The sequence below is a fragment of the Balaenoptera ricei genome, chromosome 12, assembly GCF_028023285.1.
Source record: "Balaenoptera ricei isolate mBalRic1 chromosome 12, mBalRic1.hap2, whole genome shotgun sequence".
NCBI classification, from domain to species: domain Eukaryota; kingdom Metazoa; phylum Chordata; class Mammalia; order Artiodactyla; family Balaenopteridae; genus Balaenoptera; species Balaenoptera ricei.
The window spans coordinates 182,505-204,544 of NC_082650.1; the positions used below are offsets into that span (position 1 = coordinate 182,505).

At 46.0% G+C, this 22,040-nt stretch overlaps 1 protein-coding gene across 10 annotated transcripts in view; it reads right to left on the minus strand.

Moving 5' to 3' along the window:
• Window positions 1–22,040, minus strand: part of FAM120B (family with sequence similarity 120 member B) — a 116,062-nt gene that overhangs the window by 86,520 nt on the left and 7,502 nt on the right. For all 10 annotated transcript variants that reach the window (XR_009506093.1, XR_009506095.1, XR_009506094.1 and 7 more), the window contains exons 2-4: window positions 17,108–18,577; window positions 11,904–12,084; window positions 182–283 (exon numbers count right to left, since the gene is read on the minus strand). Coding sequence is in view for 6 of the 10 variants with exons in the window: in XM_059940779.1 (XP_059796762.1) it covers window positions 182–283; window positions 11,904–12,084; window positions 17,108–18,556 (1,732 nt within the window). In the remaining 4 variants the exon portion in view is untranslated. The remainder of the gene's footprint in view (window positions 1–181; window positions 284–11,903; window positions 12,085–17,107; window positions 18,578–22,040) is intronic.

The window sequence follows — 22,040 nt, forward strand, 5'->3', positions numbered from 1 at the left end:
ATAATACCCTTTCCTCAGTTGTTTTAGAACTTTATTAGATACACTGCTCTGGGACCCATGGTAGAAATGAAAATTAGTACGTGTACAGTTCTGGAAAAGTATGTTTCCACAGAGATCAGTATTGGACTTGCATCACATGGTGAACAAATCAGTGATTTATTTCAATCAGGGCTGTCTGTACCTGGAATGTTCATCTGCAGAGGCCTGACGAGGTCCGGCTGCCTCAGTGGGTTCCCAGAGTACACAAACCACTCCTTGACAGTGGGGCAGGTGCTGGCACCACCTGAGTAAAAACAGCTGCATCAGTGGACATGCGTGAGTGCCAATTCATCACCAGGCTAACACTGCACCAGACCCACGTAGGCCGGGACCAACTCCACGCTGGTGAGCACAGTGAGTTCTCACATCCAAGGTCACTGAGAGGCCTTGGGCTTCCAGCAGTGGGTCCCCTGCCCTCTGATCTGACGGCCATCCGTTCGTTCCAACAAGAACGACAACCTTGGGAGGGGGGATGGCAGGATCACCTGGGTAAGTGACTATCGGGGGCAAAGAGGTAGCCACGGAGATGACTCCTGCAGCATTCTGCCTTCCTTCCTTCCCACCCTCCCACCATTCCAGAAAACATTTACAGAGAACTGGAGGAGCAGGACAGTCCTTTCTGTTCTTAAATTCACTACTTTATGCAACTATCAAGACTATTGTTATGTCAGACAATTCAGAAAGCTGACAGAAATAACCTAGAATTAAAGGCCTTTCTGTCTGTTGCTGGATTATTAATTGCTACACAAGTTCAGCTGGCTTCCATTCTTCTACCGTCCTCAGCAGAGCGGAGGTGGCGGAAGCCTGTCCTACTCAGCGTTCCCTCTCAGCCTCTCGCAGCCATCAGCGCCTGCCTCCCCTGCGGCCCCCAGACCCTGTCCACCCCCAGGGCCCTCTCACCACAGCAGCCCTGGCCTGGCCACAAGGGGGACTCCCGGCCCCCCCCCCCCGACGCCAACACCGCCCCGGGGAGAGCAGGCCCCTCTTCAGCCTCACCCCCTTTCAAGCCATTCTCCATGTCAATGGGGGCTTTGGGGGTTTTGCTTTTTTTTTTTTTTCTTTCTTTCTTTCTTTCTTTCTTTCATTCATTCATTCATTCATTCATTCATTTATTTATTTATTTATGGCTGTGTTGGGTCTTCGTTTCTGTGCGAGGGCTTTCTCCAGTTGTGGCAAGCGGGGGCCACTCTTCATCGCGGTGCGCAGGCCTCTCACTATCGCGGCCTCTCTCGTTGCGGAGCACAGGCTCCAGACGCGCAGGCTCAGTAATTGTGGCTCACGGGCCCAGTTGCTCCGCGGCATGTGGGATCTTCCCAGACCAGGGCTCGAACCCGTGTCCCCTGCATTGGCAGGCAGATTCTCAACCACTGCGCCACCAGGGAAGCCCGGGTTTTGCTTTTTTAAAAATGAAAATCTGACCAGGTTGGTCGCTCTTTCTAATTAAGATCCCCCAATAGCTGCCCAGGGACCAGAAGAAAGTGCGGACCCCGGAGCCCAGCAATCGCCCAGGGCCTCTGAGTTGCTCGGGGGTTGGTGACCGGTTCCCGGGCAGCTGACGCTGCTGGTCTGGGGACCCCGGAGAACCATGGCTCCGGCTCATGTGCCGTGCTCCACTCAGCTGCAGCCCCCCAGGTCCCCACGCTCACCTTGTCTTTTCTTACCTCTGCATTTGGTCCGCACTCTCTTCTCTGCCCCCCACCCCCCCGAGGCCCACTTCCCTTGACGGGCGCGTGGTGAACTCCCCCTTTCCCTCACTCTCAGCTTAGGCGTCAGTCCCTCCACTGCGGGCCGGCGCCGCCCCCTGCACCCCCCAGCAGCCCATGCCTCCCTCCCTCAGTTCTCTGGCCAGAGTCCCGCCCATGCCTGCATATTTCCCGCGCTGCCCACCCTAACTGTGAGCTCCCCAGAGCAAGAACTGTGTCTTCTTCATATAAAACAAGGCCCAGAGCAAATATTCATTAACTGTTAAGTTTAATGAGCAAATTCATCTTAGTCTAAATTTCACACATACCAAAAATTTTTTAAAAAGAAAGAAAATTTGAGAAGTATTCTTAATGTTGCTAAAAACAAAACAATCCACTTTCTATATAACCCTCTTGGCCTAGGTTTTCACTACATTAAAAAATAGCCAACTGAGTGAATACTGTCCTACTCATGCCAAGAGACAAACCTTAGTAGGTTTAGTAACTCACACTCAACCGCTGCCATTAATGAACCTAGCCTGCCAGCTGACTCCTTGGGAATCACTAAAACATTCACAAAGCCACACTTCACACCGCGTGGAAGTGACCATCTTTCATCTAAAACTGTTCACAGGACAGAGGTTCAGAGTTGACATCTCAAAGTTTTAATTCTAAATAACACACAAAGAAAGTAAAGATAGGTTTCACGATGGGAACTGGTATCCTTTATTTAAAAACACCTGATAGGGGCTTCCCTGGTGGCGCAGTGGTTAAGAATCCGCCTGCCAATGCTAGGGGACACGGGTTCGAGCCCTGGCCCAGGAAGATCCCACATGCGGCAGAGCAACTAAGCCCGTGCACCACAACTACTGAGCCTGCGCTCTAGAGCCCACGAGCCACAACTACTGAAGCCCGCGCGCCTAGAGCCCGTGCTCCGCAACAAAGAGAAGCCACCGCAATGAGAAGCCCGCGCACCGTAATGAAGAGCAGCCCCCCGCTGGCCACGACTAGAGAAAGCCCACGCGCAGCAACAAAGACCCAATGCAGCCAAAAATAAATAAATAAATGAATAAAAATTAAAGAAATAAAATAAAATAAAAACACCTGATAGACCTTCTGTTGTTTCCTTTCTTGTTAAGACCCAGGGAGGTCATCTTTTGGACAAATATTCCAGGAGAAATGCCACACAGTATCAGTCGTTCAGCTGCAATCCAGGAGCAAACAGCTGCCCAGCCCATCGAGACGAGTCCAATAGGAGCTGTGAACCCACCTCTGCATCAGGCCCGGCAGAGAAAACAGGCCCAAGGCCAGCACCAACACCAAGATCTCTCTTCCCTCAAAATTTAGACCACCACTGATGCCCAATCCCCTCTTTCCTCATTATTTTGACCAGCACTGACACCAAATTCCGTCTTTTCTCCATAATTTAGACCATTGAGGGTTAAGTGAATATTTACAAAGTATTTCTTGATTAACAAAAGAAGGGAAGCTTTTGCTTTTACAAGAAAATGATTAACTGACATCTGATGAGTTTAACTGACTAGGTCTCAGAACAACAAACTATGTTGCTTAAAACGCAGTACTTACAGCTATCTACTTACAGAGCCTTGAATAGGAAACTCTTAATTTTCAAATAAAGTTAACTAGCCAGAGCACAGAAGTTCAATCAGAAATGCTGATCTGAATTTTCATTCCCTAAACATTTTATAAATGGTGGGGAAGGATACAGGAAAAGAGGGATAAAAACAAGCATCTTCTCTGAATGGAGGGCAGGTGTCTGCAGGTTCTTCTGCGTCCTGCCCTCACCTGGTGAGCTGCCCGGTGACAGAGACCCTCAATACGCCTTCGTTTCCTCCTTCTGCCAGAAGAGGGTAAAAAGGCAGTGCAGAGCAGCTAGAAAATGCTATCAACATGGCAGAGTAAGTCTGTAGTCTGGATAAGGTCTCTGTCCAGACCTAAACATTCATTTGGAAGCACTTTCACTGTTAGTTCAGACTATGCCTACCACAGACACAGTTACAGCCCACTCCTTCTAAAAGCCACAGCCGGATGCAAAGTGTTACCTGAAATCTTCTTAAAATAAAAATAAATGCATTTTGCTTGAAAATCCTATAGTTTAGCACATTCTCTGGGGTACCACATAATTTCAGAGGTTTTAACCTGGTATGCACTTTGAAACAACAGCAGGAATGTTTGCAATAATTTGGTTTGTCTGAATTAAAATAATCTTCTTAAATGCCTACACATCAAGAAAAAGAGAAGAGGAAATTGAGTTTGGTAATTCCTAAAAGAAAAGGTTGATTTTCTCACTTGAACTTTCAATTTGCTAGGCTCTGAGTTCAAAAGAGCAAAGTGAAAACTCAAGTAAAATTTCTTTACTAGTTTTACTCTCTATTCACGCTATAACATTTTATATGGAAAACAGAAAAACAGCATAATCAAACTTGTTCTTCTGCTATTCCCAAAGAACAGACACATTATACTGCTTTATAAAAGTTTCTAGTATAACTAAGACATTTTCCCCTGCGAGCAAAACTGTGGCACTGTCTACACGTCCAACCGCTCTCCCATAAAAACTCTTGATTATGCCAACACACAGACTCTCAACAGTGCCCACTCTTCTCACACAACCTGGAGGGTCTGTGAGCACTGGGAGGGGAAAAGAGAATGAGCGGAAGCAATGTCACAACTCTAACCGCTCAAATGCTGGGATTTTCAAGTTTGATAACAATCCTCCAGGCTTTAAAAAGTATGTATGTGTCCTTAGGATCCTGTAATATTTTTTATATTGCTGGTTTAATCTATAATTATGTGTGGCTTTAGTCCTTAAAAAAATAGAAAAACTCTCCATTCTTTTTTGTATACATTTGAAAAAAAAAAGTCACCTTTTAGGTCAACCTCTAGGACTTGGATGAGCTGATGGCCTACAGGCGCTTTGCAAAGGCGCCACACGGATGACATGACCCCCTAACCGCCCATCACAAGACCGTCGTTCTCCTGCAACGCCCGTGGATTCCTAGAACGTCTGCTAAGTGAAAACGAGGAGAGAATGACAAGGAAAACGGACAGTTAACCTTAATTGTTAAAGACTGCCATAGGCGTGGGCTCTTCTCCAGAGCTGCAAACCAGTGAGACAAGAGAAGGAGAGCAGAACAGGATCTGCCTTCTTGCATCTTTCTGAGTTCCTTCTATTTCCTAAAATATATCAAGCTTTACGGTGATTTGACCTAATTTTATCATTAGGGAGACTACAAAACAGAGACAGAGTTAAAATCCGTGGTAAGAATGGGTATGAAGCCAAGGATGGGCTGAGGTCTGAGCTGATTTCAGGGTTTCTCCCTACTTTTGGCCATGATGCCATTGAGCTGTCTAAATACCATATATTCAACTATATAAAATACGTGTAGGAGTGACAGCGACCAAGCACTCCCTGAAGAGGCGCCCTCCCACATTCCAGATGGACTGGAGTGTCCAACAGATCCATTATCCAAATCGTGCCCACAATTAGGAACTCTGAAGTATGAAGCCATCAATTCGGTGCTGTGCTGTGGTTCAGACCTCCAGGGTCCACAGCTGTACACCTGCAGGAGCCCTGGTGCTGAGCGTCGATGACCGTGGAGTTAAAGGCACCTTTGATTCTAAACCTCACTCCAAATGAGTGGGCTCCTGCCTGCCAGTCAGACGAGGCTTAGAGACAGCTGCTTACCTAGTGGGATTTGTGAGACCATCGCTCTCCCTCCCCTCCCGTGTCTGAAATTCAACCATTAGGGTAATCCTTTTCTAAGGAATGCCTTGCTAAATGCAAGTACTCCTGAAAAGGTAACATTTTAAACACACACTCAACACACATATATCGGTCACCTAATTCACCTGAGAAATCTTCCAAGTGCGGCAAAATGCCCCCTGAACAGTCCCTGCTCTCTCAGCCTAGTGGGGACGAGGGCCACTGGACAACACCCACATGAACAGGGTGCAAGGACAAACTGTAATAAGCTTAAGAATGAAAAGCACAAAGCATCTTCAGAGAGGAAATCAATTTTGATGATGGTGTAAGGGAGGAATCTGGGGGAGTTAGTTTTCAAGGGCATGAGGGATAAAGAGAACTGATCAGAAGGACGGGTCATTTGTAAACATGTGGATGGACCTGGAGTCTGTCATACAGAGTGAGGTAAGTCAGAAAGAGAAAAATATCGTAGATTAACACATATATGTGGAATCTGGAAAAATGGTACAGATGAACCTATTTCCAGGGCAGGAATAGAGATGGAGACGTAGAGAATGGACATGTGGACACATGGGTGGAAGGGGAGGGTGGGACGAATTGGGAGATTAGGATTGACGTATATACACTACCATGTGTAAAAGAGATAGCTAGTGGGAACCTGCTGTATGGCACAGGGAGCTCAGCCCGGTGCTCTGTGATGACCTAGATGGGTAGGATGGGGGGTGGGGTGGGAGGGAGGTCCAAGAGGGAAGGGATATAGGTATACATATAGCTGATTCACTTCGTTATACAGCAGCAACCAACACAACACTGTAAAGCAATTACACTCCAATAAAAAAAAAAAAAAAAAAAGGATGGTCTGAGCCAGAAAAATAAATTTTGTATTTTTCAACATGGATTTGGTTTTTAAAGCAATGCAAGTGAATGAAATCCCCTGTGGATAAAGGGGACAAACCCAGCTTTGATGGCCTCCCACCAACAGAGCCACAGAGAACAGGAGCCAGGCCAGCAACCTGCGGCTTCCAGCAGGAATGCAACGGTCCAGGAGGAGCTTCAGGAGGGAGAAGAGAAAGGCCCCGATGGAGAGAGGAAGCAGAGAGGGACACTTCTCCAAAAGAGCTGAGGATGAAGTGGTGAAATGTTCCCCAGATGCAGGAAAAACAAACCAGGAAGTAGAAGATGAAGAAACAGAACATCAGACCAGAAAGTGCAACATCTCTTAGCAGTTCCAATAAAGGAAAGTGGACATATGGGTGGGAGAAAAATGTACAAACATGCAGGACAGAACTCTCCAAGGGGAAAACAGTCACAAAAAAGGAACAAGAACCACACTCGCACTCAACTCCGTCAGCACCCAGAACACTCGAGGAGGGTGGGGTTGGCTGAGACGGGGCGGTCGTGCTGACGACTCTTCCCTCTCTGACAACTCCAGAAGCCACCACGTTCTCGAGTGGACACTTTTTACCTCGAGGCACCGTGCAGACAGCAGCCTAGGGCGGGACAGGCTGCCGCGACAGCAGGGGCTGCAGGCAGAGCCAGGAGCCGGTGCCGCGCAGAGAGGGCGCCAGAAGTCTGCAGAGGGGCACGCTCGAGGTCCTGGCGGGTCCAGGGCAAAGCTCAGCGAGGCCAGACGAGACAACCATGGGGAGCCCTGCTGACCGACCCGCGAGCTGCACAGGGCTCCGCGACACGGGGCCGCCCGAGGCCAGCGTGCAGAGACGCTGTCAAACACCGGCACTAGGGCGACAGCCCAGGAAGGCCCAGCCTCAGGAGCCGGGCCACTCTACCTCCTGAAATTCCCTATAAGGCAAGCCCTGAAAGGATTAGGTAAATGAACTGCCCGACAGGACAGAAATCGAGACCCTTCACAGATCCAAAATCTTCTAGAATACAATAAAAATTACTGGACATCAGAATAAGCAGAAATATGTGGACCCATTATAAGGAGGAAAAGTCAATAAACAGACACAGGCCCAGCAATGACAGGGATGATGGAATTAGTAGACAAGGACTTGAAAACAGCTACTGTGAACAAGTTTAAGTATTTAAAGGAAAACATGAAGACAGGGAAGAAAGAAATGGAAGACTGTTTTAAAAAGCTGAAAAACACAATATCTGAAATGACGATTTCACCGGATGGGTTACCAGCAGATTAGACATTGCAGAGGAAAGACGCTGTAAATGCGAAAACAACAAGAGTGACCCAAATTGAAGCACAGAGAGAAGAGGCATAAAAATGAGCCTTGGTGCCTGAGGGACACTGTGAGGTGTGACCCAGGCACGTAACTGAAGGCCCAGAGTGACAGGTGAGAGAGAGACTGAAAAAGTTGAGCACCGTTTCATGAAATGTTGTTTCTAAGTCAACAGGGAATAGAAATGGACCCAAAGAGCTCAAGAGTTGCAAGCAGAATAAACAGAAAGGAAACGACTCCAAAGCTCAGCTTAAACAGTGGCTGAAAACCAGAAATCAAGAAGAAACCCTAAGGACAGCCAGAGAATCACACACTTGCAACCTGTGGACACAACAGTCAGAAGGACCATCGTCAACTCATGAGAAACACAAGCCAGAGACAACAGAATGACACCCTGAAAGTGCCCAACAAAAATACCTAAAATTCTACATCCAGCAGAATTATATTTCTGAAATAAAGAGCAGCAGAAATGGTGCACACAGAAGACCTCATCTCACCTATTAACTCCTTTAAAAGACAACTGACTGGGACTTCCCTGGTGGCACAGTGGATAAGAATCTGCCCGCCAATGCAAGGGACACAGGTTCAATCCCTGGTCTGGGAAGATCCCACATGCCGAGGAGCAACTAAGCCCGTGCGCCACGACTACTGAGCCTGCCCTCTAGAGCCTGCGAGCCACAACTACTGAGCCCACGTGCCACAACTAGTGAAGCCCGCACGGCCTACAGCCTGTGCTCCGCAACAAAAGAAGCCACCGCGTTGCAATAAGAAGCCCGCACACTGCAACGAAGAGTAGCCCCAGCTGGCCACAACTACAGAAGTCCTGCACGCAGCAACAAAGACCCAACGCAGCCAAAAATATAAATAATTCTTAAAAAAAAAAAAAAAAAGACAACTGACTGTTCAAAGGAAGGGTTGGAAAACTTGGCTCATAGGCCAAATCTGGCTTGCTTGCTTTTATACAGTCTGAAAGCTAATAATGCTTTTCATACTGTTTTAAATGATTGGAAAATTATCAAAAGAAGAATTTTCTGTGACACAGACCGATGACATAAAATTCAAATTTTGTGACATGGGAAAACTAGATAAAGCATCACTGGCACAGCCACGCCCTTCTGGACGTAGGTCCATGGCACTTGACTCAGCAGGGCTCAGCACTTGTTACAGACTGTGGGGCCCTCAAAACCTAAAATATTTATTATCATCTGGTCCTTCACAAAAAAGTTTGCCAACCCATGGTTTAAAGTAAAAATAAGAATCGTGTGTTATGGGGTTCAAAACATATGCATAATCTCAAAAGGTTACCTACTATGTTTCCACTTATGTGACATTCTCAAAATGACCAAAATGTTGAGTTGGAGGACAGACTAGTGGTCACCAGGGGACAGTGACAGAGGGCAGGGTAGAAAGGGGTGGCATGAGAGAGCTCCCCTGTGGTGATGGACCATTCCTGTACCTTGACATGGGATAAAACTGCAAAAAACTATACACATACCAAATGAATGGGTGGACAAAATGCTGAAAAGTGAATAATGTCTATAATCTAGTTAATAGTACTGTGCCAATGTCAAATTCCTGGCTTTGATATTGTACTTTATTACATAAGATGTCATCTTTGGGGAAGTTGGGTGAAGGGTACATGAAACCCTATGAGCTATTTTTTGCAACTCCCTTGAGTATATAATCATTTAAAGAGTTTTTAAAATATACAGAATAGCAGGGAGAATGAAAGTACACTGTTGTAAGGTTTTTACAATACACATTACGTGGTATGATACTGAAGTCAAATTGTGACACGTTAAAGACATATATTATAAACCTTAGAAAAACTGCTAAAAAAAACAAGCAAACAAAAACAGGTAAATCTAATAATCCAAGTCCAATAATAAGCCAATATAAAACAAAATACTAAAAATTATTCAATTAATCCAAAAGAAGTCAGAAAAGGAGAATATAAGGGAAAAAAGAACAGAGCAAAGAGAAAAATGAAGACTTAAACCCATGAAGACATTACATGTACTGTCAATAAGTACAATAAATGTAAATGGCCTAAACAGTCCAATTAAAAGACAGAGATTGAAAGACTGTATATGCTGCTTAAAAGAGACATACTTTAAATATAAAGAAATAGTTTAAAAGTAAAAGGATAGAAGATACACCATAGTCATAAGAAAACTGGGGTGTGTATACTAGTATCAGACAAAGCCAGCTTCAACATAGGGAATATGATCAGATTTTCTAAAAAAGGGAAATCTCACAATGTTAAAGGAGCCAATTCATTAAGAAACATACAATCCTCTATGTACATTCACTAACAACAGAACCTCAAAAACATCTGAAGTAAAAACTAACAGAACTGAAGGGAATAAATAAAAACAATCACAACAGTATCTGGAGATTTCAACACTCTTTTCTTAAAAACTACTAACAAGCTGACAGAAAGTCGGTGGAAGACTCTCATAGCCCTCTTCACAATACTGGCATTTATAGAACACCGCGCTCAACTGTAGAAAAGACATCTCTTTTAGGTGCATGTGCAATAGTAAGCCAAGCCAAGCAAACAGCGCAGAATACGCTTTATTATATTCATCATAAATAAACCTGCAACAGCAGCTTTTTATGTTTACATCCTAATAATGTAGACTTCATGTAGAAAGCCAAAAAGTTGAGAAAGAAAAAAGGAAAGTGAGGATCAGTTGTGAAGATAAGTTCAATCTGAGTAATTTTCCTGTTATTGTGGTTATCTAATAAAGTTATCTCTATGGCTGTCAATAAATTGCATTAAGAAAGTATGAAATTTAAGTTATGAAGTTTATATATTTTAACCTCATTTAACAAAATACTCTAAAAATAATTCTAGGCCAATATTATTCTATAACATAAAATTTTTTCATGATGAAGATATCTCTTCTTTAATCATCGGAGTCAATGTGCCATCATTCATACTAAGAAAGAGTATGGGCTGAGAACCACGTAAGAAAAATAGAAAAATTATTTCAATAATATTTGGTTTCAAAGTTTACATAGGTTCTTCTGTTTCTGTCTTCAAATCAGCTTAAACATCTTTCTCATGTCCTCCTTAGGCCACATCAGTGTCTGAACTCTCACAGGACCTATGGGAGAAGGCAGCACATGCTGGGTGGTGCTGGGAATCTAATAAAGTCTGGGTGCAAAGAACCTGCCACTCCCTCCGCCCAAAAAAAGAATAATCACAACACTTCAATCTGATGATTCTATCACCACCTTTAGATTATGTAAATGTTTCCTTTCTGGAATAATATTAATAGTCATGTTGGTAGGTTTGGAGATAATGGAGTTTAGGCAAATGGGCCACAGACAACCTTTCACCAGGACTTTTCTGCTTCAATCCTTGCCCTGATAGTAGTGTGCTAGACTCTGTTTCTCATCCCAGCACCATCCGATCAGACCACGATGTTCCAGCAGCCTGCCTCAGGTCAGCAAGGCCTTGCACAGAGGTAACTGCATGCATTAAGCATCACTAGCCTGTGCTACAGTGCTCTCCGACACTCCCAATTCCCCCAGACTGTTCCTAACAGAGGGTTACAGGGTCTGATTAGTTTTATTCCTGGTGTTAAAGGTCCTCCCAATTTTACTGGCCTAGCCATGGACAGTCCTCTCCTTATATTCTTTGTTCCTACTGTGCAACTGAAATACAGATTGAAAAACATAAATTTAATTACAAAAACTCCAAAGGAAAATTTTGTTTATATTTTAAAATATGATGTACTAGATTACATACAATCATTTTACGAAACTCACATTCTGAGGGAGAGTAACTAGACGCTGTCTTCTAATAATAAACACACGCTATACTCCTACAGGAGCAAAGGGTTTTCACATTTCTTAAAAAGCACGAATCCTTTTAAGGCATAAAAATACAACATTTTAGGGACTTCCCTGGTGGTCCAGTGGCTAAGACTCTGTACTTCCAATGCAGGGGGCGTGGGTTCGATCGCTGGTTGGGGAAATAAGATCCCATAAGCTGTGCGGCCAAAAAAAAAAAACCTCGACATTTTACAGAAACAATGCACTTCTCTTTTAATGAATACTGCTCAACTGCTTGCTAATTAGATATAGACGTCCCAAGGCATTTACCCTTTATTCTGCACAGATGTGAGTGGCATTCTCCATTACAGATTTCACAGAGAAACAAACCCCAAGTCCTGAAAGAATGCACTCTACTTTGTCTGGCCAGTTCTCAGAATTCAGCTCCATGAGCACAGTCACTGCGAGACCACGACTCACCTCTGCCATCCCCCAGCAAGAGGGAGTACACCCGCTGCCGCACTGGGCGGTAGACGAAGGCTTGGCTGGGCAGAGCTTGGTCCATCGCGTCCTCCAGGCTGTTGCTGCATTCGACCTCCCCACTGCTCATGACGTTGTACACCAGGTAGCTCTCTGCCTGGACGTGATGTGCTCTGGCAACCTGCAGGAAATTTAAATGCACTGGTTTCTCGTTGAAAACAAAACAGTGGCCTTTAATAGGAAGTCCAACGCCTCTAAGGGCCCAGAAATAGAGTAACTGTCACTTGGACTCATGACGTCAAGCTGGCCTCTGTGCTTCCTTTCCTTTGGGCTTCCAGCTCAAAACCTTCTATTACCCCTCTTCCTCCTCCTCCAATTTCCAACCACCCACCAGACTTGTCATACTTCCTTCTGCCGTCATTCATCATCCCGTCCACCTGACAGGGAGAGATGCTAGCCAGGGCTCCAGCCGCCCCCGCCAGTCTCTCCTCTCTCCAACCCACCCTTCATCCCAGCGATACTCTGCCTTCCTGGAAACAGAGGCCCAATCAATACCTCCTCAAAGCATCTGGCCGGCTACCACAGATTCTTCAGCCTGAGAGTCAAGGGAGGCCCCGCGGAGGCCTCCATCTCCTTTCCCGCGTACACCACTGCCCCTCGCGGACTCTCTGGGGCCCAACCTCCACGGTTCTGCAAGAACCCTCCCTGTGCTCCGGGAAACTGACCTCTTTCAGCCCTTCCCAACCAGCCACTTCCCAGTCTCTGCCCCTTCGAGGTTCCCCTAAAGCGTCATCTCTCCATAACCCTGTCACCCTCTTTGAGCAGCAACTCACCTACCCCTGGCCTGATGGGCTCAACTCACATTTACCCTACACTGGTTACCTGGCCTTACTTCTCCTATGAAACCATAAACTCCTTGGGATTAGAAACTGCATCACGTTCATTCAACTGTTCAGGAATTTTTTACTGAGCAGAAACTATGCACTGGGCACTCATTTCTTTCTACTTCGAATGCAGCACAGTGGCAGCACATGGTAGGTGATGAGATGGATGATTTAAATGGATACCACTTTCTCATTCAATGAGTAGTTGAGATCAGATGGCCTATAATATCCTCCATACAGGTTTCATGTTCCTGCAAAAACATTCTTATTACTGCAGGAATAAATTCATCTAGATTACTCTTCAGAATTTAAATCCAGGGTACCACTAATGGCCCTTAAAGTGTGCTGACAATAACCTGGAACATCAAAACCTCTGTGTGTCAGTGTCTCGTTATTCATACACATGAAGCAGCTCAGTCACGCCCATTCATTATTGTAGACTTGAGTCCTAATCCCTTTAACTCCTCACTTCCTTCATATGTAAAATAGGTTTAACAAAGGTGCTGACCTCACAGAACTATTGTGAGGATTAAATGTGTTAATATACGAGGCTGGCACATAGTGCACGGCCAATAGGTGATAACTTCTGCTCTCAGGCTGGACATACTCGAGTGTCTATCTCATGGCTAAAATTTCTTTAAATCAGGATGGCAGACAAGCTAGCAACTTTAAGGTCAGCAAGGATTCCAAAAGAGTTATTACCTGATGCTCGAACCAATCAAAGATCATTAGAAGTAACCTATTTCTCTATAATGCCCCTTTTGATACAGAATCTATCAGAAACAATATGGCTAGATATTTCATGATCCTTTTAAGGCAGAATACCTTCTAATTTATTCTCCTATTCCCTCTTCCATTTCTTACTCTTTTTTTATTTCAAAAGAGTTAGTATTTTGACAAATTTATGTATATAGCTATAATAAGTTATATTCACTCTACCAAGAAATCTTCAATTTTGGCAACTCTATAGAAATTGAGATGTAACGTTCTTTTCTGGGTATACACAGGGTTTTCAGAGAAGTTCTCTACAAGCATAATATTAATTCATTAATTAGCTCATCACCTCAGCATCTTTTTATCTCTGCCCTTAACTGCAGATATTATATAGCATTCCACACTTGGAAAACCTTTACCATATGCACCTAATCTGAAAATTCTAAAGCAAGAATTCAGTTTATCCAACAGTGTGTAACTCCGGAGGAAAGAGCAATGGTTGTGGGTGTGTACTCAGGTAATTGCTGCATTCAGCAACTTTGCACCTAAGGATTTCTAGGGTGACTATGTGTGGTCAAAATGCACACATCTGAATTTTGGTTACCTATTGACAGGGCTGGAAGACTCCATTGCAAAAAAATTTTTAAGGAAAAATTAAGGGAAACTTAAGAAACTTCAAAATTGTTTTCAAAGGTATCACTAAGCTCAATAAATGCGAGTGTCACTGGAACAGCACACTATCTGCCCTTACCCTCCTCCCACGCCCGCACCGGCAGACAGGCCTACCAGATTCTCCGGCCTCTTCCCATCCCAGGCTCTTTCTGCCAAACCTCCTGAAAGAGCAACCCCATCCCCAGCTCCTGCCTTTTTTGCCTCCAAATTGCTCCCCAAATCCCTGTAATCTGAACTCCCCCAAGCCCCTGGGTGACCACAGCTCTCTGAGGCCACCCAACCCTCCTATGTGCCAATAGCCATTCTCTGCCGTGTACCCAATGTTTCAAAAAACAAAGATCTGATCTCACCACACCTCTGCCTGATAGCCAATGCCTCCTTAAAGAGTGTAAGAACTAAGTCCTGAACTCTTTCAGCGCGCACGTGCTACCCTTGGCAGTCAGACCCAACCCGTCCGCACTCCCCTTGCAGGAGACCGGGTGAGATGGCCAGGACGCCCATGAGCACAGCGGAAGCCCAGGTGGGTATGGGGTGGGTGTGGCGAACGAGCCAGGGTGAGTGACGAGGAGCCCAGACGGGACAGGTGCAAGGCGTACACAGACGGGAGACCGGGGCGGGAGTCGGGGACTGGCAGGGGCCAGGGCAGAAGAGAATGAGCAGAGAGGGCCTGGATGGCGCTGTGGATGTGGCAGGTGATCGCTCCGTCAGAGTCCTGGGCTGGCTGAGAAGCAGACACCACCGCCTCTCGAATGGGACTCAGAGCAGGGGGTTCCCTTACAAACTCTTCCACGCTCCTGCCTCTAGACTACTGACCATGACTGTGTCACCTCTCTAAGCGCCAATGAACTTCTAGACCAGCAGGGAAGGCGGCTGTGATCTTGTAAAGCGGCAAAGGCTTGGGTTCAACCCCGGGGTCTGCCAAGCACTAGCCGTGTGACTACTGCAGGCCATGTCACTTAACCTTTCACACCTGTGTCCTCACCCGCACGTCTAGCGACAGAGCTCTGCGATGATTAAAGGAGACACAGTGAGGAACGCCTTCTGGGAACCATGAGCAACTACATAGAGATGTATCATTGGAGAACCACCTAAGTAACCAAACTGAACACGTGCAAGTCGAGCCCAGGTTTAGTTCTGTCCTTCCTCTATGCTCTTCTCCTTCTTCCTCATCAGACGACCCCTCATTCTCTGCTGAGGCCCACCCGTCCCCGTGCTGTCATGTTCTACTCATGTCCCACTGCCTGGCAGCACCTCCATGTGGAGGTCCACTTCTAACCTTCCTCCAATGTCCACCCACATTCTTTTTCCTCTAAAAAGCAGTTAAGAATGCTTCCCAGTAGAATAAATTTCTTAACTTCTTAGTACTTTTTCACCTACAACTCTCATAAAACATGTATCACATTCTACCTCTTAGCTCCTCTGCTACAATATATGTAACAGAGAAAGAGGGGAAAGACTTTGCAGACAGGAGAACCCTTGCAGTTGTACAGGAAGGAGGGAAGAAGTCACTAGAGAAAACCTAAAGATGCAAGAGACAGAGAACATCCCCTCTGAGACTGAACTAGCAGCCCCTACCAGACAGACAGCAGGACAGGACAAGGGGCTTGGCAGTGACAAGGACAAACAAGGTCCTGCCCTCGCAGAACCGCCCCATCTAGCAGGAAAGACAGGAACCAAACACGACATTCCAGGGGCACGTGCTGCAAATGTCAGGCACCCACACACAGGGTGGGCAGTCAGGGGGCTTCTCGGTGTGTGTGGTGGAAAAGCCGAGCAGGCGTCGACTGGCGGAAGGGGGCAGGAGAGCCGTCCAGGAGGGCAAAGAGCGCAGGCAAGGCTGCAAGCAGCCGAGGGGCAGACAAAGGGGGAACCGCAGGTGGCGGCTGGGTGATGGCTGCCAGCCTTGCTCCGGTGACTGTGTCCCTCCTAAGAGCTATGGAACGCAAGTAAGAGCTTTATTTCTGTGTGCAGCACGACAAATGGACGGGAAGGGGCAGAAGTCTGTTTAGGAAGAGCGCTCAGAGATGACTGCAGTCACTCACATCAGCGGTATTTTGGCCTAGGGTGGTAAGAGCCACTGAACAGATCAAAGTAACAAGACTTGGGAGAGACTGGTTATGAAAAATGGGAGAGATGGTTCCCAGGTTTTTAACTTGTGCAAGATGGTGACAGTCAAGGCCAGGAACAATGAAAGGTTGTGGTCATGTTTGGTTCTGCACTTGCTGAGATGCCTCGGGGCATTCACGTGGACATGCACCTTCTCTTTAACCCAAGGAGAACGAGAGGATTCAATGAGATAAAATACACGCACTGCACGTACACAGAACCTACACGCAGCAAGCAGTTAATAAACAGTGGCTCTCCTTCAAAAACGATCAGGGCTCTATATTACCTTCAGGACTACGTCCAAATTCCTAGCATGGCATGTACTAAAATCCACCATCTGGCTGCAGTCTATCTTTTCCAACTGTTTTCTCCTTACTTAGCCCTTCAAACCCCATGCCTCAGCTACCTGCCCCAGAACTGTGCCTGAGGGGACAGATTCTACACGCCAGCCCTCCAGCGCTCCCACAGACCCCAACTCCACCTGTTCACAGTGAATCTCAGGCCCCATGAAGGCCTGGCTTCCGTTATCCTTCCTCTGGGAGCTTCTCTCTGTACTTAACCCACAGTGATTACTCTCTTTCAAATTTCGAGCACTCTCTCGGCAACAGTGATGTAACAACGCGATACAGAGTTTATAATGTGGGTTTTCACATGTATTGTATCTTACTTCCTAGCTAAACTCCAAGGGTTCTGTTCTGTGTCCTCCCCCCTGCCCCCACCCCAGTGTCTTAACCACTGCAGGCAGTCAATAAATATTCACTGGCAAATCTATCAGTGGGTACACTTTCAATCATGACATATTAGATTTGGGTGGGCACATCTACATACCTTTAAGATTTCAGGATCCGAAACCATAGTTATTTGTTGCTTGACTTCAGGCCCCATATTTACAGGATCTTCTTGTTTAATTTCAGGGTTTGTACACAGCGGTGCTTCTAGGTTAAATTCAGGGTCCATACCTACAGGTAATTTCTGCTTGGATTCAGGGTGTGTGCATAAGAGAACTTCCTGCCTGGATTCAGGGTGTGTACATAAGGGAACTTCTTGCTTGGATTCAGGGTCGGTGTACATGGGAACTTCTTCCTTGGATTCAGGGTGTGTACACATGGGAACTTCTTGTTTGGATTCAGGGTCTGTGTACATGGGAACCTCTTGTTTGGATTCAGGGTGTGTACACAAAGGAACTTCTTGCTTGGATTCAGGGTCTGTACACATGGGAACTTCTTGCTTGGATTCAGGGTGTGTACACACGGGAACTTCTTGCTTGGATTTAGGATCTGAACTCATGGATAGTACCTGCTTGTCCAAAGTTACTACACCTTTAGGTTTTTGGAAAAACCATGGAGATTTCTGTCCTGGCAAAAGATATGATGCCATTCCTTTATAAAAAAGAGCTTTGTTTGGCCCCAAAGGTAACATCTCTTCCAGCTTCTTCTCACCTTGATGCAACCGAAGAACTTTACATATGTGGTCTGCTACAGCTAAGATAATGTTACCTTTTTTGTCAAAGTTCTCTTTCACAGAGGTATAAGAAGACAAGCACTTGTAACGAAAGCTTTCGAACATGCCTTCTGGGATGATGTCGTTGCCAAGCAGGCAGGCCAGTAGAGGAAGGTCGGACAGGCTGAGACCCAGGCTCTGACAGAGCTTCTCTCGGCAGAGCATGACGGTGTCCAGACTGTCCAGGGAGAGCTCACTGATGGAAAAGTAGGGACAGGTGTCATAAATTAAATAGTCAGTGTCTTCTCCAAGAATCCCAAGACAGTTGTTCCGGAGGCCGTAGGAAGCCACCTCATAGTCGGCCTCCTGTAACGAACACAGAGTTTCCTGACCCAGGGCCTTCAAGGCAAACTGGGTGAATATGGCCAGCCCTGAGGGGATGAAGAACATGTTTCTGCCAGGCTGCTCCCTGTGGGACTTGATATAATGGAAGATCTTGGCTATCTCCCTGTTGTTCTTGAGTCTTCGTTTCACCCACTCGTCTCTCTTGGACTGCTCCACCATGCCATCAAAGAAGAATATCAACTTGATGCCAACAGCTGTAAAAGTTTTCACAAATTCTCGCAAAGAAGAAAAGTATTCCCGCCACTGGCCACCACAGATCCAAGATTCCGGCGTGTACCAGTATCTGAGGCAACACATGGCGTCGACCACAATGGTAGGAGTCCCTCCAGGATGCCTGCTTCGGTGGTGCTCTGCCAGCTCTTTGAAATTTACTACCATACATATATGTGGGCAGCTACTTCCCACAAATCCATGTAAGCCTCTCACACCCATAACTGACCTCCTGGAAAGGATCTGGAAAGGAAAAGAAATGAGTACTTATGGCATTATCTCCAGACATATGGCACCTTTCAGAGCAAACACAGACAATATTTAACATTCACTCTCTGTCTCCAGCATGACACAGAGCACGACACGCTGGTCAGGAGCCTAAAGAGGCTTCCCCGGACACACCCGTGGGGCTGCACCTGCGAGTGAGGTGCTGAGTCGGACTTCCACCAGGACAGCACAGGGCAGCACTCTTTTAAGATTGTCACTAAGACTATTATTCAAGAGATTTCTCAACAAAGTTCGAAAACAGGTTAACGATTTCAAAGAAGTAATACTGCCCATCTAGGAGCTCAAACAGAAGTTAATTTTGAAAACCTAAAATGTAAAATTGGTACGTGCAACACTGATGTTTCTCAAAATAATTGTGTTGAGTGAAAGCTGGACCAAGGAGTGCACACTGCATGATCCCACTTACGTAAAAGCCTAGCCCACTAGGAGCTGAGCTGCCCGCAGTGGCGAGAGCCCTGTGGTCACCCACAGTGGGCCAGGAGGCGACAGGGACTGACAGAGCGGAGACAGGGTGATGGGACACATTCACCACCTTGGCTGTGGGGATGGTGTCACAGGTGAACGCATGCTCAACCTCTCGAATCATACACTGTACATACGTGCAGTTTCCTGTGCACCAAGTGCATCAAGTGCATCTCAATAAAGGTGTTAAAAAGAAAACTACATGAAAATTCACTAGGCCAAATGCAGCAACATTTGAGGTGGTGACTGACTGACTTTGGATGGAAAACTGCCCATTCTAAAATGTAAAAACACACAAAATAGTTCAAAGGGTCAGAATTCACACTCTGGACAAAATCTAAGCAGAGTCCTTTATGTAGTAAGTATGATGTCCTTACGCATAAGAAAAGGTGTAATATAGCCAGTAACATCCATCAGTAGTCAGACATCTTTTATCTTAATGGCCTATTCTTTTCATCAGGGCTTCCCATCCTCCGATAAAACAAAACAAAAAAACCCTTATTATGCAAACAGCAGCACAAGAGCGAATGGTGCCTCTCCCAGGCTGGGGACTGAGGGCCGGAGCCCCAGGCTGCCCACGCACAGCAGTAACAGGTCCTGTCTGTGCCCACTGCCTGCCAGACAGCGCTGCGCACTCAAGGCACGTCTCCGCTCTTCACAACAACCCTGGCGGGTAAAAAACTATTAGCCCTATTTCAGTAAATAAATTACTAGGCTGGGAAAAGGCCCCCTCGTGATTTATCTTTTAAGAATGTGCTGCCTGTTAATGGACCCTTGCCCCAAAGAGAATTTGAAGTTATCTGTTTAACAGCCATTAATAATAAAGAACATCTAAAAACTGAGTGGACACAAAGAGCACACATTTAAGTTGAAATTGAGTGAGGCCTTGCTCATTAAGCTGTTACACATAATGGATCCATATACCCCAAACCACTGTAGACCTATTACTAGCATTGGGTTCATCTTGGGAAGGTGTGTGTTTCTGAAGCAGACGATAGACTTCATAACATGATTATCTCAGCCATAAGGTAGTTCTCCAGTCGGGCCCTCTGGGCCTGGTGTGGAAAGGAGATATGTTTCAGAACACAATGTCAGACTGTACAAAATACCAAAATGGATTTCAAAAAAAAAAAAAAAGGGCAAGGTCTGTGGACGACGAGTGGATCCTGGATCCGAGGTAGGTCTTACCCAGCGGGAGGCCGCCTCTTCTATACGGTGAGAGGAGGCCTGCTTCTTTCCCCAGGCTCCGTGCGGGGTGCTGAGGACCCTCCCACCAAGCCCACGTGGAGACGGAGCCAGGAGGGCAAGCCCCGGCGCCGCCTTCACTCCCACCCCACACAGACGTGGGTCCATTTGCGCAGCAGCTCTGCCACATTTGCGTTGGCTGCCTTCCCGCACCGATAAGAAGACATTTTTGTTCCAAGCATTTTTCTACTGAAACTGCAAGTGACAACACTGAGTTTCTTGAAACACTCCCCTCTTTATTCTGCAAGAGGTCGGGCTCAGCCTCTGCTTTGATTTTATTCAAATGTTTTTCCTCCTTGCTTACCCCAGTAGTGAAAAGCTCACTATTTTTTAAACATGTACTGGTTTCTCCTGTCTTTCACACTGCCAATTTCTCACAGTTTGAATCACAAATTACCTCAGGAATGTCATGTTACAATGTGCTCTTCTATGGCACTCACAAAGACAATTTTGGATAGGCAAAGGTTTGGGGACTTGGGCATTAGAGGATGCCTTCCGGCACTTCGGCTCTTCAAAGCGTTAATGCAGCGTTAGCCCACCATCAATGCAGTCAGTGTGGTGTGAAAGGAGATGCTTAAAAAGAGAAGTCTGTGGATATCACCTTTTTAAATAACTTTCTTCTGTTTTTTAAAGCCTTTTATTGCTAACAGCATATACTCTAAAGGTAGTTTTTAAGATGATTGCAAACACATATAATATGATTATATAATATATATTGTAAAATTATACCTGTATATATACACACACATATATAAAATTTCATTTATTCTACCTGCAAATTATACAGGAAATTGTCATTATCTAGATAACTGTTGTCTGGAAGGAAAACAAAAGTTACGTCTCACTAGGTAGGAGGCCCACTGCCCAAAACACAGTCTGGGAGTCACAGGCACTAATGCGGGCCTCAGGGCAGAAGATGTCACCCTGTCAGATGCCGAACACCCAGCACAGTGTCGGCACATGAGGACCTGGCAAGCCCTTGTGAAAGAATAAATAGATAAAGGCATCAAAGGGCAAAAGCGCATAAAGAGAAATCAGGAATCAACAAGTTTATAGACTCCGACTGCGGGCAAAGAAGGAGTACAGAGTAGAGTCTGCCCTTGAGTAGCTGACCAACTGGTTCGGGAAACAAAGCATCAGTGCAGGAGATTTTAGGACGCAGCAGCAGGCGCACAAGTGCAGCTAGAGTGTGTGATACGGGAGGAGGCCTCGCTCCTAGCAATGGCTCTCTTCTCCTTACACCCAGACCAATCCCAATGTACTGGGTTACCAGTAAATGAGGCCTGGAGAGAAAAGGAAAGAGAAGCCCAGAAGCTCCTTTATTCACAGTCTTTCAGCGGACACACACTTAGAGAAATGAAGAGAGAGGCAGGGCTCAGCAAAACACATATGCACCCTATCTGCCACTGAGAGAACGGGGTCAAAAGCTACACATGGAGAGTCACTCTGGACACAGGGACACTGGACCCATGGACAGCCCAGGGCACACACCCCCATGGAGCAGTGTTTGTAGGCAACCAGTACCAGCAGTTGCGGCCACCTTGAGCCACCTCCAGCATCCCAAAGGTGTCAAGGCATAATGTTCAAAGGTGAAAAGACATAACCCGTGCAAATATAAATTAATGAAAGAGACTGTAAGACAGGAAGCCAGTTCCGAGCGCATCTGAAGAGCTGGCCAACCAAAGTGAGCTTTTTAAAGTTGGAGACGAAC